General features: G+C 44.6%; 1 protein-coding gene across 1 annotated transcript in view; it reads left to right on the top strand.

Annotated features, from left to right (window-relative positions):
* The first annotated feature begins 1,429 nt into the window (after window positions 1–1,429).
* Window positions 1,430–17,067, top strand: part of Myof (myoferlin) — a 124,590-nt gene continuing 108,952 nt past the window's right edge. The window contains exon 1 of the mRNA XM_090346244.1: window positions 1,430–1,568. Coding sequence (XP_090202370.1) covers window positions 1,481–1,568 — 88 coding nt within the window. The 5' untranslated portion in view covers window positions 1,430–1,480. The remainder of the gene's footprint in view (window positions 1,569–17,067) is intronic.

The following is a 17,067-nucleotide window of genomic DNA, read 5'->3' on the forward strand; positions in this document are numbered from 1 at the left end:
ACATTCAGAGATTTCAGGGGGACAGAAATTGGAGGGGCCATTATTCAACTTATTATATCGCAGCATCAAGGCTGAGTTCCACAGTTTCTTGGGTATGTGTACGGTACAAAGTCTGCCATGATATCCAATAGAGTGCTTCAGACAAACCAAACTGCCTGGCTTTGACACTCAGCTTTATCATTATTAGCACTAACCTTCAGAAAGCTACTTAATCCTTCTGTTCCTTCATTTTATCACCTTCAGAATAGCAGTTACTCAACAACCTACCTTAAGATCAAAGGTATGGATGCAAAAGGAGGGGGCAGAGTGATCATCATGAGATGGCAAGAAGAGGTAGGATGGTGTGGATGCCGTATGCATGGAATAAGTGAATACATGCATTGCATTGCATGTAAATTGTGTAAATCTCTGTGGGCTCCAAAGAACTCATTCACGTGCATCCCCACTAATGACTCATTCCCGTGCAAAATCCAACACAAACACAAGTACCCGTGTACCCACAGGAAAACACAGAGAGCAGACACATACACACACACACAGAAAGATTTTACAAGCCAGTGGAAATCACACACAGATTTTACAAGCCCGTGGAAATCAGACTGGAACTGATCACAGCCTCTGAGAACGATACATATGTGAATTTAACAATATTGTGAAGAAAAGAGAAACTGAACGCAGAAAAAATCCCTACTGTATGACACTATGTGATGTCACTTCTATAGTCAGAATATATCAAACATGCGTGTATGAATATGTATGTGTAAATCTTATGTTATAAAGTATATAAAGAAATTCCATGGTGAATCCTTTTGTAAAAACAAAGGGTCAGCCCCCAAGACACTGGGTTCTGTCATCCCATTCATTCCAGTTCCGGATTGGGTTTATAATGGAAATAAACTAGTGGTGCCCTCACCATTCGGTAGGGGGCGTCTTCTAGCTGCTTTTTGGAAAGGTTGCTCAGTGGTGGATGCGATCCACAGCACCAGAAGAAATTCTCAAAAGCACATTAGAAGAAGAAAAAAAGAAGTTTTCATGAAACTAAGAAAAGAATGAAAAGGTGGAAGGAAACCAATTAATGCCAGTTCCTGGAGTGATCCCTCAAGGGCGACCACATTTTGGACTCTCCAGATCGAGTTTTCTTTCTTTCTTTCTTTCTTTCTTTTTTTATTAGCTCCAAACCCATTTTACTTTCATTTGTTACACAAAGCCACGTTTCCGAGGTGCCTGGTACTTTTTCACTTCCACATTTGCTGCGTGTATAAGTCAGTGCCTGGGGCGCTGCGTGGAGCAGGGAGTGTGGGTATCAGTTTACACATCGCCTTCAGTAAATAATGCTCTGAGGTCCACCCATAGGCCTCTCCCCTTCCCTCTTGGCGGAGAACCTCCCCTGCTGGAGCCTTTCCACACATTCTCTTCAGGGCTGACTGGCCAGAGTCTTGACTTGGTTTGCTGAAAGTTGCTTTCTCCTTCACTGAGAGCCATGCTTCGTGTGATTGTAGAATCTGCCAGTAATATCCCTAAAACAAAATTTGGGAAACCGGATCCTATTGTTTCTGTGATTTTTAAGGGTAAGGAAAAGTTTTCTTCTTTATTATTATTATTAATTGTTCTGCTGGTCTGTGTTGGAATGTTAGCAACTTGGAACTTTTTTTTAAAGCTTACTCTTCAGCCCCCTAAGCTAGGCCCAGCCCTACTTTAGATTTGTTACCTGGGCAGGTCAGGTGAGAGGACTGACTGAGGGTTGTGGAGGGTATTTGATTTCCTCTGGGTTTTGAGACTCCTTTAATGGGCTTGACATCTTGGCTCTAGAACTGTGATTTCTATAAACTGGAAGGGGAGAAGGGGAGAAGGGGAGAAGGCGTCATGTGTTTTGCGTCTCTTAATTTTATGTGTGGAAAGAGATTTGTGTTTTAAAATTTACCCTGCCTGTGATAAGCGGGTAAAGGAATGATTTCATTGCTAGAGGCCCCAAGACTTGATTTATACAGCTAGATGCTGGGTTTTTTTTTATTGTCTGTGACTGGATTTCTGGCAGGTTTGGTAAAGTTTCTATTTTGACTTAATTTGTTGTTAAGCAATTTGTGCCTCTTTGTATCTGTTCATCTCTAAGCAGTTGGGGGTGGTTTTTGTGCATTTTGTACCTTTTCAGTTGCTCATGGTAGGAGCTCTGAGGAGCCTGACTGTAGCTTGGGAATATGGTGCTAGCTTGCCAAATGACCTTGACCTAGTGACTTTTATTTCTTTAGATCTTAGTTTTCTTCTTAGAATCAGGGGAGCAAGGTAGAGCCAGAGTGTCTTTAACACCCCCCCCCCAAGTAGCTATTTTCTATGATATTTAACTGTGACTGCAGCACAGGGGCTAAGTGGCGGGCGTGGCAGCAGGGTAAGGAGCCTGAGCTTTGCTGGAGCAGTGACTAAACCCGTGGGTTTGGGAGCTTGATCCATCTTGTGTTTATCTAGGGTTACTGCTAACATTGCCAGCTCTCTTCCTGGCAGGGGACTGGGCTGAGGAGATGGCAAGGAGCATGGGAGTGGTGTCAGGCACACATTCTTGGCACCTCTCCCTCTGGGCAATCTAGTCCTTTCTTCTTTCTTGGATCCATAAAGCTGGCAAATGATTGTGTAGTTGAGGGGGTGGGGAAGAAAGAGAGAGAGAAGAGGGAAAGAGAAAGAGAGGGGAGGAAAACCCCCAAGATTTAGATTCTTAAAAGATGGTGTAGTTTAAAAATATCACTGGTACTGGTGCTTCATTCCTGTAATATTATCTATTAGAAAGGCTGACATTTGAAGGATCAAGGTTTAAAGCTAGTTCCGGCAGAAAAGTCAAGATTCTATCTTCAAAACAACTAGCAAAAATCAGGGCTAGAGGTGAGGCTCAAATGATAGAGTACTAGCTGAGCAAGCAAGCCTAACAAGCACAATTCCCTGAGTTCAAATGTCAGTACTGGAAATAAAAAATAAATGTATGTCTGGTGACTGTTGTGTAGTCATGTTATATTAGAGTTCATTTGTGTGTATTTGTATTTTTTAATTTCTCCTGGTCCTAGGCCTTGAATACTAGCCATGGGCAGTGTCCCTAAGCTCCTTTGGCTCAAAGCTAGCATTCTACCACTTCCAGCTTTTCTGTGATTAATTAGAGATAAATGTCTCATAGATTTTCCTGCATGGATCTGGCTTTGAACCATGATCCTCAGATCTTAGCTTCCTGGGTAGCAAGGATTACAAGTTTGAGCCACTGGTGCCCTGTTGTGTGTATTGGTCTAAAAATCTTTCTTGTCTTCTGAAGCATACATAATAGGGATATGGTATAAATATTTTGTAATTTTCACCATTTGCATGTAAAGATATTAAACTTATTGGGTTCAATCTGATGATGTTATTTGAGGTAAATCATATAGCTTATAATGGAATTGGAACGCACACTATTGGAGTCTGATTTGTCTGGGTTATCCACATTAACAGAACATTTTAAATGACTAAAAACATAAGCCCATGAATGTATGCAGTCAATTGAAAATCAGTCAGTTAACTTGGCAAATTGTGTATCTGAGCAATTATATTTACTAGACAGCTTAACGTCAGATTCTTTTGGGGATTCCTTCAGTTTTTCTGAATTGAGTGGTGAAGCCATTATTCATTCATTCATTCATTCTGTTCATTCACCCAGCAAGCAACTGATACAGAAAGAGCAATGGACTCCAAATATGGGAACCTCTGAACTCTAGTTAACACAACCAATGTCTGATGACATTGGCTAATCCACTGGATCTCAATTTTTTCAGCTGATGGACTGCAGGGGTGAGGTGAGGGTGATCTCCCTCTGGCTTTAAAGTTCTGTAATTTTCTGGTTCTACACACTGAACATCTGTCTCCCAAAGATAGGGAAGGGCCCAGCCTTGGATGGGGAGGGAGGCGGGGTGGATAGCCAAGTCTTTCTGATTATGTCCCCTCCCCCATTTTGAACTTTGTAAGATTAAGTAACATGAAGTTCCTTCACAAGGAGTGGGGGGGACCATAGAGAAAGGCCAGGTACACTTGGCAGTATGGCTCGGGGCAGTGTGTAACCTAGAAGGCAATCCCACAGAAGACTGAGTTGGTATTGATGAACATCTCATGTTAATCAAGAGTTGTGAGCATTCTGCCTGTGGAGTGCCTATACAACAGCAAGGCCCTTCTAAGACAGACGGGAGCTTGGACAAGAGGTAGGTATGGGGATTGAGGGATGCTCAGGTGGACAGGAGGCTATGTTAGCCAGCTCTCTGTTACTGTAATAGTATAGTACTGAGACAATCAACTTACAAAGAGAAAAGGTTTATCTGCTAGTAGATAAACCCCTTCCACCCCTTCTACCCCTTCCACTTACATCTTTCTGGGGAACACAATGAGGTCTTCTGTGAACACCTACTCCAGCCACAGCAGTTGGGAAGGTGCTACCTGTCAGCTCTGTGGCTTAGAGTTCCCTCAGTCTTGGGGGGTTCGATGTGGAGGTCCTCAAGATATAATTATGAACCAGGAGGATTGGGGATAGTTTAGGAGTAGACTATGAAATTTTTCATTCAGAGTGTGCCAGCTTGCTCTGAAACTTAAGGCCAGTGTGTCTGTAAATCAGAGGTGGCCACTGGCCACTTGAAATAAAAGTGCAACATGTAAAACTAAACGAACAACCTTGAATATACAATTAGAAATGAATATTCTCACTCCCACCTTGCACTCAACCACCATTCTTGAACCCAGGGCTTTGTGCTTCCTTGGTTCTTAAAAAGCTTTGTTCCTTCAGCTACATCCTAGTCCTGGCTTTGAGTCTTGTTTCTGCTGCTTGCACCTCCTGAGTAGCTTGGATTACAGGCCTAAGTTGCCATGCCTCCATACCACCCTTATCTCCACTTTTGCTCCATACCACTCCTATCTTTATTTTACTACTTAGGAATCACAACAATTTGAACCATTTGATTTAACCTTTCAGCCTTTTTCTATAGCCAGCACCACTAGCTTGCAAAGGTGCCATGGTGGGTGTCCTTATGTGCGTATCCTTGTGAAGAAGGCATTTCTGAGGATTGATTGTGCATGTGTAGTTGTGTTTTCTTTTCAAGATGGTTTTGCAGGGTGCATATTGCCATAGGACTTCCATTGTTTCCATTGACTCATTCCTGTTTCTGTGTAAATGTCTTGAAAAGGGGTGAAAGAGGAATTTTTCTTGTATATTTTTAAATTATTATGCCTTTACAACATGGTAACAGTGTATTAATACGAAACTTCCCATCTCCTGGGGGAATGTCCTTTTCCCTGTAGAGGTGCTCTTCTCATTCTGACCAGTTTCCTCTCCTTCCAGCCTCTGACAGATCTTTACTTCTCCAGACTGCTGCTGCTGTTGTCCAGATGACTGTTGGGGCCTAGCCTCCATCTCTGAGGCCTGATTCTGGCTCAGCTGCAATTAAAGGGCTTTGTCCAGGCATTTGGTCTTTTGCATACCTCTCTTAAGGCTGTGTACGTGACTCGATTGAACCCCCCGCAGTTTCGCGGGTCTTGCAGCAGCTCAAGTCTCGCGCGCTTTCCTGCACCTGTCCTGCCCACTACCTGAAAGCCCCACCCAGACCCTTAGTGGTAGCACAGGGGCCCTCTTCCTATTGGCTAGCTTCCCAGTGCCCACCTTCTCCTACCCTAACAGTATGTAACTAATTGTGTGACGCAATAAAGAGGAGAGCATCGGAGAGATCAGCAGAGATCAGCAGAGAGGTCTGATGCGCTTTCATGGTTAACACTGCTTCTGACTCAGCGTGGGTTTTTCTTCCCCGGTGATTGGGGGAGGGCTGGGTCTTCGACACTTACCATCTCGCTCGGCTCCCGGGGGACTACAGGCTGGCCCTGTGTGTCCCTCCCCGTTCCTGTGTTGCTGCCCCGGAGAGGAGCAACAGATGACTGCCAAAGAATGAATAAGTTCTACTTTTTTTTTTGTCAGTCATGGGGCTTGAAATCAGGGGCCTGGGTGCTCTCTCAACTTTTCTGCTCAAGCCTAGTGCTCTACCATGTCAAGCCACAATGCTACTTCCAGTTTTTTGGTAGTTAATTGGAGTCTCACAGACTTTTCTACCTGAGTTGATTATGAACTGTAATCTTTAGATCTCAGCCTCCTGAGTAGCTAGGATTATAAGCATGAGCCACTGGCACCCACCTAACCTTTTTTTTCTAGATTCATGTTATTGCATTTGGATGTGTTTGAGAGTACAAGCCTAGGTTGTTTCCAGGAACCTCTTCCAAACAGTATTATCAAGCTGTAGCCTTGAGCACACCAGGTCAGTTTCCTAAGAATCCTTTCTCCTCTGGAAAAATGGGGCAATTACAGCTTACATAAGAGAGAATACAGTTGCAGAAACCTCCAAAGCCTGTGTGACTCACCCCATGGAGACTTGCCTGCTCTTAGCAACAGCCATATATACATGCATGTATACACAGGTATATGCACACGCATGCATTTTCCTAGTAAAAAAGTTATTTTTTATGTTTTTGTTTTTCAATACACATTTATTTTTAAATGATACACAGTAGTCATATGGATTTATAGGCTACCATGCTGGATTTATAGGCTACCATGCAGCATGTCAATAGAGCACATGTAATCCCAACACTGGGGAGGCAGAGGCTGGAGGACCATAAGTACAAGGCCAGCTTAGAACACACGGTAATTGTCTGGATAAAAAACCAAAACATGCCTACTCTGCTAAATGATCAGATCAGCGTAACTGTTATACCTATTACCTTTATGTCTTTGGGCTGAGAATATTTTAAAAAGATTTAAAGGCTATTAATTGCTTAAATAGTAGCTAGGCACTAGTGTCTCATGTTTGTAATCCTAGTCACTTAGGAGGCTGAGATCTTTCAAGCCAGCCTGAGTAGAAAAGTCCATGAGACTCTTATCTCCAATTAACCAGCAAAAAAGTTGCAAGTAGTGCTCTGGTTCAAGTGGTAGAGTGCTAGTCCTAAGCAGAAAAGACCCTCTTCAACTAAGCCAGCAGCTGTGAGATACCATGTGAGGATGGTGAAGTAGGAAGAGAGAACTGTCTTTTGTGGCTCCTTCACTATAGTCTGCCAACATGAGTGGCCCACATAGAACCTTTGTTCACCCAGGGTGTGTCACAGAATTAGTCTAGAAGCTTCTTACTATCGGGGCTGAAACCCCTGTTAGGTAGGCACTCCCACAGCACTAGGGTCATACAGACCAACACGGGGGGTGGGGAAAATGGTTGCTGTGCCCTTGACATATCTTCTGGAGACAGGACTGGCAGACTCACCGTGGCAGGGTGGTTGCCCAACTCATGCTAAAGCTTAGGAACTACCAAAGGTACATTCTGTGGCTCTCCATCATTTACAGAGAGCACTATTGTCTAATTAATTTGAAATTATTTAGCATGCCTTCTTTTTCCTTTCCTTCTCCACAACACATCTTACCTGTAAGCTCTCAGCTAAGAGTGTGAGCACGTCCTTGTTTAGATTTATCTTTTGATGATTGCCTTCTCCATTCCCTAACCATTTGCTCCTGTCAGGCAAGCATGGTATACTTTTTTTTTATATCCACAACAATTGACACATCGTCCATAGTGAATGTACATTTTCAGTATTGACTATGGAGACAAGAGCTGGCAGGAGATTGGCAACATTGGGATATGATAACGTCATTTACTTTTAGTCCTGAAAGGGATTATGGGAAGTTGGCCAATCTCCCTCCCCTCCTCCAAAGCAGAATTGCACTTAATATTCTCTCAGGTGTTTTGTAGACCATTTTGGCCAAGAGCCACATCACACATTCCAAGACACTGAGCACAGCTGGTTTCTATCGCCCGTGATCCAGACACAACTTGGGGTCTTTTTTTCTTCCCATTAACATGACTTGGGAAAAAGTCTGAGGCTGTCAGGTGTTGTTTTGTTCTGTTTTATCTGTTGTGAGGCTTGAACTCTGGGCCTGGGCACTGTCCCTCAGCGCTCTACCAGGTTGGGCTACAGTGCCACTTCTAGTTTTCTGGTGGTTAATTGAAGATGAGTCTACAGATAGTGCCTGGGCTGGCTTTGAATCAGATCTCAGCCTCCTGAGTAGCTAGGATTATAGACGTGAGCCACCGGCACCAGGCTGAGGTTGTCAGTTTTGTGTGTGTGTGTGTGTGTGTGTGTGTGTGTGTGTGTACATTTGTATATGAGACATCCACACAAGCAATTATGGTCAATGATCCACGTAGTACTTAGAAGGCTAGAATACGGCATTGTGTGAGTTCATCCAACAGCTGCTCTGTTGAACAAGAGTGTACTTTGAGCAAGTTCTTACTCAGAAATAGTCATGAGACAGCTGGACACTTGAGCTTTATCAGCTAACTTCTGATTGGCCATTAGGGATCTAAGACTCTGGGCTTTGGAGCCAGGTAGATGCCTGAATAAGAATTCGTATTCCTAATGGCTCATGAGCAAAAAAAACAACAAAAAAAAAAACAAAAAAAACAGCTTCATTGTTTTAATAATACATCCTAGGAGACAATAACAATGAAATCTCTAATTCTGTATAACAATTGATATAGGCCAATTAAAAATACTCATACTAGCTACTCAGGAGACTGAGATCTGAGCATCACAGTTTGAAGCTAGACTGGACTCCATGAGACTCTTATCTTTAAGTAACCATCAAAAAGCCAGAAGTAGAGCCAGTGGTAGAGCCCTAGCCTGGAGCACAAAGGTTCTGGAACAATGCCCAGGTTCTGAGTTCAAGTTCCTGGACCAGCACAAAAAGAAAGAATGGATCAATGAACAATACTTCTGAAAAACAAATGAAATATATGTGACACTACACACAGGACACACACACATGTACACATATGTAATGAGAACACATCTGACACTACACACAGGACACACACATGTCCATATATGTAATGAGAACACATGTTCTTTCTCACCTTAATATGTTATTTGACCTACAGGCGCGCGCACACACACACACACACACACACACACACACACACACACACACACACAGACCCCCTTCTTCCTATGGTCTACAGTCTGGAAGAGATAACCTTTGGACTAGGGAGGCCAAGTTTTCCCCCAGATTTTTATCACCAGGAATCAAATATCTTTAGACCATTCTATTTCCTCTTTTATATGTATCTTAATGAGTGATAAAAGCATGTACAAGGTCATGTTGACCAAATATGACCATGTGGGTAATTGTGTATCCAGGCAGTAATAGGATGCTTTACATTCTGGTTTTGTTGACTCTGTGGCACTTAAACACTGGGTCTCACCTTCTCACTTGGCTTTTTTGAACTCTACCACTGAGCCACACATCCGGTTGATTGGATATAATCTCCGACTTTTCTATCTGAGCAGGCTTCAAACCCTAATCATCTAGTTATCAACCTCCTGAATGGTTAAGATTACAGGCATGAGCCACCATGCCTGGCAGTTTCTGCTTTTTTTTCATATATTTTTATTGTGATTAATAGAAAGATTACATTATATTCTCTAGATAGAAGGCGCGTTACTTCACATACATTGATACCCTTTCTCATGTCTTGGTCCCCATTTTGTTTCTGCTTTTTGATGAGGGCTATCCTAAAGATAAGAGACACAGAGGTTGTTAGCACCTCTACACTGCTTCCAGTTTACACTTGCATTGTTAGGATCAAGTGACAATGGGTGCAGTATGGCTGAGCATCTGCTGAAGATACTGAGGATTGGCCTTGGTCCTCTGCAGTACCACATCCTTGAGCTGGCCTGGGCTCCTGAGAAGAGCGAAGTCAGCTCCTCCCAGAAGCACACCCTGCTCTCCACTACCTCTTCATCTGGTGTCCTGGAATTCTCACAGCCTGCTCTCTTCCTGGTGTTGTGACTGGTGCCCCTTGTATTTGCTGGATCCATGGATTTCTGAAGGCTCTGGACATTAAGCATAGTGAGGACAAGGTCCACGTCTCTTTTTCTGGCACTGAGCTCTGCCTAGTGGCGTTTCTACAGATGTTTCACATCCAGAAAGCTAAATCTCAAAAGCTGAAAGGCAGAGGAGTCCCAGACTATAATCTGACCTTGAGCTTTGGTCATATTAGTGGCAAGAAATCTCTTGGTATCTCAGCTTTCCTAGCTGGTAAGTTTTATGTCTGATGATTATAAAAATAAAATAAGGCTGGGAACCAGGGCTTATGCCTGTAATCCTAGCTATTCAAGACACAGAGCTGAGGATGGCAGTTTGAAGCCAGCCTGGGGAAGAAAAGTGTGTGCCTCAAGTGGGAGAATGCTAGCCTTGAGCAAAAAAAAAAAAATGCTCAGGGGCTGTGCTTAGGCCCTGAGTTCAAACCCTGGGATTGACAGGAAAAGGAAGAAAGAAAGAAAGAAAGGAAGAAAGAAAGAAAGAAAGAAAGAAAGAAAGAAAGAAAGAAAGAAAAAGAAAGGAAGGAAGGAAGGAAGAAAGAAAGAAAGGAAGGAAGGAAAGAAAGAGGTGGGAGGGGGAGGAGAAGGTATATTTATGATATTTATGATACCTGGAACTTAAAAATGGATATTTACCCTCATCTTGTGTCTAGCTGACTTTGCACATAGCCCAGTGAGAAATGAGTGGACTGGTTAGGAAGTAAAGGGACAGAAAGTTGGCAAATCAGATGTGAACACGGACCTGTGAGCTCCCCTTTCAAAGATAAAGCCTTAAGTTGGAAAAGAGGTGTGGATTTGCTTCTCACTGTGTCTACACAACTGGTTTTTCTGGTGAAAGTAAAACAGGACATTATTATTTTTGTGCATGCCAGAATGCAGCCCAGCCATAGCCACCCAGCCAATTGAATGACCCTGCTCCCTTCACATGGGTGAAGTGTTCAGTGCCGAGGGCATTAAAGGCCAGGCTGAAAGAGGAAGACCAAGGCAGGGAGGGGAAACAAGGGGAGAGAGGGAGGAGAAGAAAAAGCAGAGAAGAGAACTAGCCCCTCAGGCTGAGCTTCCCACAGGGAACTGAACTTTCTGACACACTGTGACTCAGCGCCCGGAGGTGACATAGCTTAGCAGTGAATCAGATCTGCCAAAAAGCATGTTTGGGCCATTTTATTAGTAGGAACTAAAACCCTAACTTATTATACACAAACTATCATAAAAAAATACCTTCTATTTCCATTGGCAAGGTGAGTCTCCATTTCATGTCACTTCTGTTCTTTGATTTGTTACTTTATTGTTTTTATGTTAGTAGGCACCGCTTTCAATGGGAAGAAAATTCCTTTGCCCTCTAATTTTCTTGTAATAAGATTTTTGATTTTGCAGCATGTTTTTCAGAACTTTTGTGGGACTATTTCATTTTCTTTCATTTTGGATAATCCCCTGCATGTCTGATGGGAGCAACTGATAATTTGGATTCTATCCAAACACAGTAACATCTGCTGTATCCTGGGCTTTCTCCTTTGGTCCTTGCTGCCTCTGCCAGATGGGCATTTTAATTCCTCTTTTACTGGATATTCGGGTCATGAGAGTCCCTGTGTCCTCATCTCCTCCAGGGGGTTGGAAATGAATTTGCCCCAGCCCAGACTTAATTCAGTCCTAACAAATGAGATCTGAGAAACACTACTAGTCAAAAGCTGTAGTGGTTAAGAGCCTCAGTTTCTTTATCTGCAAAATGGGTGCACTAGCACCACCTCTCTTGTAAATCCAGATGTTTCAAGCGCTCAGCACACAGTGCATGGTCACAGAGAAATCAACACACAAGCAGCCCACCCATATTCCACCTGAGACCCAGCAATTGACAGTGTAGAGAAAACGCAGGTTAACCTTGAGGAAGGGACTCAGCTGACAGACTTTGTTCCCTTGGAAGAAGGATTTGCTTCAGGAGCGTGCACACCCTGAGAGGGCAGCTCAGAGGCCAGTGAGGTATGGGGCACAAGAACCCAGTCCACCTTTGTCAGAGCTGTCCTGTTTATCAGTAGTATCAGCTGCTGACTCAGAAATGCAAGGAACAGCCTCTCTGTGTATCTCCACTGCAAGTCCTGAGGGTGGAGGGGTCCCCTGCTGGCCCTCCCCACAGTCCACTCTGGATGCTGGCTATTGTAGCATTCCCACCCAGTCTTTGAAGCTGCCAGACTGACTGATGGCTCAGAGGACTGTCAGGGCCCACATGCCTGCCGCCCCAGGCAGCCACTGAGCCTGGAATGGAGCCACGCGGGAGTGTAATGCCAGCAAGGCTGACCCTAGTTTCACTGGGCCCTTCCTGTATTCACTGGTTCTGCCCCCATGGGGCTCCACTGCCAGAGGGATGCTCTAGGATATACAAATGGAGGTGCAATAATAAGGGCTGATCGAGCCAGGCTCTTGGTGGCTCACACCTGTAATCTTAGCTACTCAAGAGGCTGAGATCTGAAGATCCCTGTTCAAAGCCAACCAGGGAAGGCAGATCTGGAAGACACATCTTCAATTCACTAGAAAAGCCAGAGATGTGGCGGAAGTGGTTGAGTGCCAGCCTTAAATGAAAAGTCAAGTGATGATGAGAGGCCTAGAATTCAAGCCTCAATACCAGCACAAAGGGAGGAAGAGGAAGAAGAGGAGGAAAATAGAGGAAGAGGAAGAAGTAAGAAGATTAAGAGCTACTGTTTGTAAATAAATCTAGCTCAGCTTATGTGAGCTTCCGTGTTTCGGTTCACTCAAATCAGGAAGGAATTTACCAAGTAGCAATCAATTAATTAAATGGAATTCTATCTTCCAAGGAGTCACTCTCTGGTCTTAATCTTCAAACTTCAGAAATGGCTCTGTGTTTCATCTGCTGGGATTTGAATCTAAGTTCTACCACTTTCTAGCTGTGTGAGCCCCAAGAAGTTGTTGAAGCGCTCTGTGTCTTGGCTAGCTCATGACAGAACTTACCTCCTGGACCTGTGAGGCAGATAAAATCGGCTAACTGGAGGGAAAGGCCTGGGAGGAAAAGCAGGGAGCACTTCTGAGCACAAGCGGTGGAGGAGCTATGTTGAGGTCTCTGAAATGTTAGCACAGTAGTGGATGAATGTATGATTGTTGTTTCTCAGAAGTGGGGTGTTGTTAGAGTGAATGAGCAAACTCTCTAGGTCCCCCGTGTACCTTTAGTGGACCTACTCTTCGTGAGTTTCTGGCCCTTTTCTTCTGAGACTCCTTCAGGAAGACATAATGATCTATAACCACTCAGGACTTCAGAGCAGTTCTCCAGGCTCGTGTTCATCTGGGGGGAAATTCTCCCCTAAATTCACTGGTGGAATACTAAGACCTCTGAACCTAGCGTGGAGCCCCATGTCACTCCAAGATAACAGCTCAAGTAGTGGAGAACTGTGAGGTTGGAGGCATGGTTCAAGTGGGTAGAATGCCTGCCTGGCCAGGTCAGACCCTGAATTCAAACCCAAGGGCTGCCACAAAGAGAGAGAGAGAGAGAGAGAGAGAGAGAGAGAGAGAGAGAGAGAGAGAGAGAGAGAGAGAGAGAGAGAGAGAGGAGGGAGGGAGGGAGGGAGGGAGGGAGGGAGGGAGGGAGGGAGGGAGGGAGGGAGGGAGAGAAAGAGAGAGAATTCACCAAGTTGAGAGTCTGCTCAGGAGATGTTGTATATTTGGAAGTATCTAACAATGTGTTATCAATGCATGTGTGGAGGTGGGGGTGGAGAATCCAGGGATGGGAAGGAGACAGGGAGAGAGATTCCCTCTGAGGAATTGGCTGCTGTGCTGGGCATGAAGTCTACAGGGTAGACTGTTTCCAACAGACTGGAAAGCCAGGCAGAGATTCTATGTTATGATCTTCTATGTTATGATCTTGCTTATACTCTTGAGACAAAATTTCTTTTCTGGAAAGCAAGATGTATGCTGTGTGTCGGAGCTTGAACTCAGGGCCTGGACACTGTCCCTGAGTTTTTATGCTCAAGGCTAGTGCTGGCTTTTTGCCAGTTAACTAGAGATAAAAATCTCAGACTTTTATGCCTGAGCTGGCTTTGAACCAGGATCTGGCTTTGAACCAGGAACTTCACATCTCAGCCTCCTGTGTAGTCAGGATTACAGATTTGAAGCACTGGTTTGAAGCTTTAGCTTTTACTCTTAAGAGCTTCAATGGTTTAGATGAAGGTGCAGTAATATGGAGAGTAAACCTACTTGATGATGAAGCCAGCTAGTCCTACCAGTGCTGGTATCTCTCAGGCCTTCTCTCTCTCTCTCTCTCTCTCTCTCTCTCTCTCTCTCTCTCTCTCTCTCTCTCTCTCTCTCTCTCTCTTCTCTCTCTCTCTCTCTGTATGACATTTCTGGGGCTTGAACTCAGGGCATGAGCTTTTTTTTAATGCTCTACCCTTTGAGCTATAGCTCTCCTCTGGCTTTTTGTTTGTTTGGATGATTTATTGGGATAAGAGTTTCAGGATATGCCAAGTGCTGGTAGCTCATGCCTGCAATCCTAACTACCCACAAGGCTGAGATCTGAACATCATGGTTCAAAGCCAGCCAGGTCAGGAAAGTCTGTGAGACTCTTTATCTTCAATTAACCACCAGAAAACCAAAAGTACAGCTGTGGCTCTAAGTGGAAGGGCACTAGTCTGGAGCAGAAGAGCCTAGAAAGAGAGTGTCCAGGCCCTGAGTTCAAGCCTCAAGAACACCACCAACAAAAAAAATGCATTATGCAACTTTCCTACCTGGGCCCACTTCAAATTGTGATCCTCAGATCTCTGCCTCTTAAGTAAGTAGGATTAAAGGAGTAAGCCACCAGCCCCAGGCTCTTAGGTCTTTTCAACCAGGATAGGATACATTGTCAAATAGTTGACCAGCCAAGGAATGGGTTCTGTCAGGACAGCAGGGGCTGTGCACTTGTCTGGGACTGTGGGTGGCATTAGTTTGAATGACTGCAATGATGGCCTTCACAGGATGGAGGGTGAGGCAGGCGTAGCTAATGAGGAAGCAGCAAACAATTCCTTTACTTGTGGTTCAGAGTGTATTTGAGGGTTGAGTCACTTATGAAAGCCTTTAGTTGATTTTCCAAAGAAGGAGCAGCATCCTAAGGAAGGGGGAAGGGGGAGCCCCGGGGGGAGGTTGGTGATATGGACAAAGGATTGGGAGTTTCCTGTCATTTAATTTGATGTTGTGTGCCTGCCACTTTGACCTCTTTTTTCCCCTCCAAAAAAGAAGTAAAAATTGAACAACTGAATAACATAAATATCTGTGATTGCTGATAAGAAAATAATTTATCTACTTTTTTTTTTTTGGCTGATATGCAATGTGTTCAGCCAACTGATACCCATCCGTTTCCTCCCTGGAAGAAATTGAGCTGGCTTTCTCCAAAAAGGGGGAGGGGGATTGGAGCCTGGGCACTAATGTCAGCAACTTCCTTTTACCTTATTAGCAAGGGATTCAAGGTAAGGGCTTGGAAGTAGACTAGACCTGGTTAAAGGGCTTCCTCCTATCTCTGACTTGCTCAAGGGAAAGTTACCTAAAAGTTCTGGGTTTGTTGTGTGTCACCCTACAGGTGAGCACTGGTGAGTGGGGGAAGGGGAAGCAGGGATGGACAGAATGAGCAATGTAAAGGCTTAGCACGGCCTGGCTGGCTGGCAGCTAGCGCCCCCTACAGGACAATGCCTGTAGCACTACTATCAGGCACCCCATAGTACAGCAGGTTCTGCTTGAGTAACCCCACCAGGTTGGTCTATGGTCAGCAGGCTTCTCACCGCCTTCTTTGGTTTCTGACACACAACTGGATCATGTGTTCAGGAACAAGTATGAGGAGAGTTGTGGGGAAACTTGGTTTTCTTCACTGGATTGTGAACCTATTGAAGTCCTAAAGCTTGGTTGGTGCTTCCTGGTTCACTTACTCCAGTGGCTTGTCAGCTAGATGAAGCTCAGCTTCATATTCAAGGCTTCAGCACAGGAAGACACGCCCCCCCATGGCTCCCTGTTCCCTATCACCCTGTGTAGTTCCACCAGTTGGGCTGTGTAATGTCCCCAGGCATGACCTACTTTCTTGTGGCCAAAGCATCCACTACAGCTTTGAACTCAGGGCTTGACAATCTTTCTTTTTCCTCTCTTGACACAGCTCCACTTCTGGCTTTTTGGTGCTTAATTAAAGATAAGACTCTCACTGACTTTCCTTCCCAGCCTGGTTTTAAACTGGGGTCCTCAGATCTTAGCCTCCTGAGTTGCTAAGATTGCAGACCTGAGCCACTGGCAGGGCACTGAAGTTGTACTTTCTGTGCCAGGGTCACATCTGTCTCCCCAGGGTCTCCTCAATGCCTGCCAAGTGATCAACAAACATGGGTGGAAAGGAAGCTGGAAGGAATTGATGAATGTTTGTGAAGGAACTCACTTTTCTGCGGGCTAAGCACTGTGGTCGCTTGGCCTGCGCTGCCAGTTATTAACCCCTGGTTTCACTTCTTCCAGGAAGGAATCATAGTAGGGAGGTCAGTTGGACTATGCCTTTTCCATTCAAGTGGAAAATTTAATGCGTAGCAGAGGGAGGGCCTGACTCACATGCTATGATGAGGTCCTGGAAGAATGAGGTGGTGAGGCTCAAGGCCAGCTGTGTGCTGAGCCGAAGCCATGTGACATTCAGCTGCACAAAACTCACCACCAGCCTGGCACCCAGGGTACCACAGACCTGTAATCCTAGCTACTCAGGATTGATATTCAAAGTCGTCAGCCTGGCAGACATCCAAAAGACTCTTATCTCCAGTTAACCATCAAAAAAGCCAGACGTGGAGGCATGGGTCAAGTAGTAGAGCACTAGTCTTATTGCAAAAAAAAAAAAAGAAAGAAAGAAAGAAAGAAAAAGAAAAAGAATCAAGAGTGTGAGGCCCTGAGTTCAAGCCCCAGTACCAACACACACAGGTAACAACACCCACCTGACCCCCAACCCCTCCCACATTCCACAGTAGCAGAGTAGAAGCCAAAGCTGTGGCTTCTGATGTCACACTGCCTGGGTTCCCACTTCAGCCCTGCTATTTACTAACAGAATATTATTTAACTTCTCCATCACCTTAACCTTCATCCCTCCAGCACTGTGGAAGGGAAAGGGTGACACGAATCCATTGTGTGTCCAAGGAGATGAGCCAGTGCTTATAATGCATGTGACTCAAAGATTAGTTTTCATTT

This window comes from Megascapheus bottae, chromosome 15 (assembly GCF_031878675.1).
Source record: "Megascapheus bottae isolate mThoBot1 chromosome 15, mThoBot2.hap1, whole genome shotgun sequence".
NCBI classification, from domain to species: domain Eukaryota; kingdom Metazoa; phylum Chordata; class Mammalia; order Rodentia; family Geomyidae; genus Megascapheus; species Megascapheus bottae.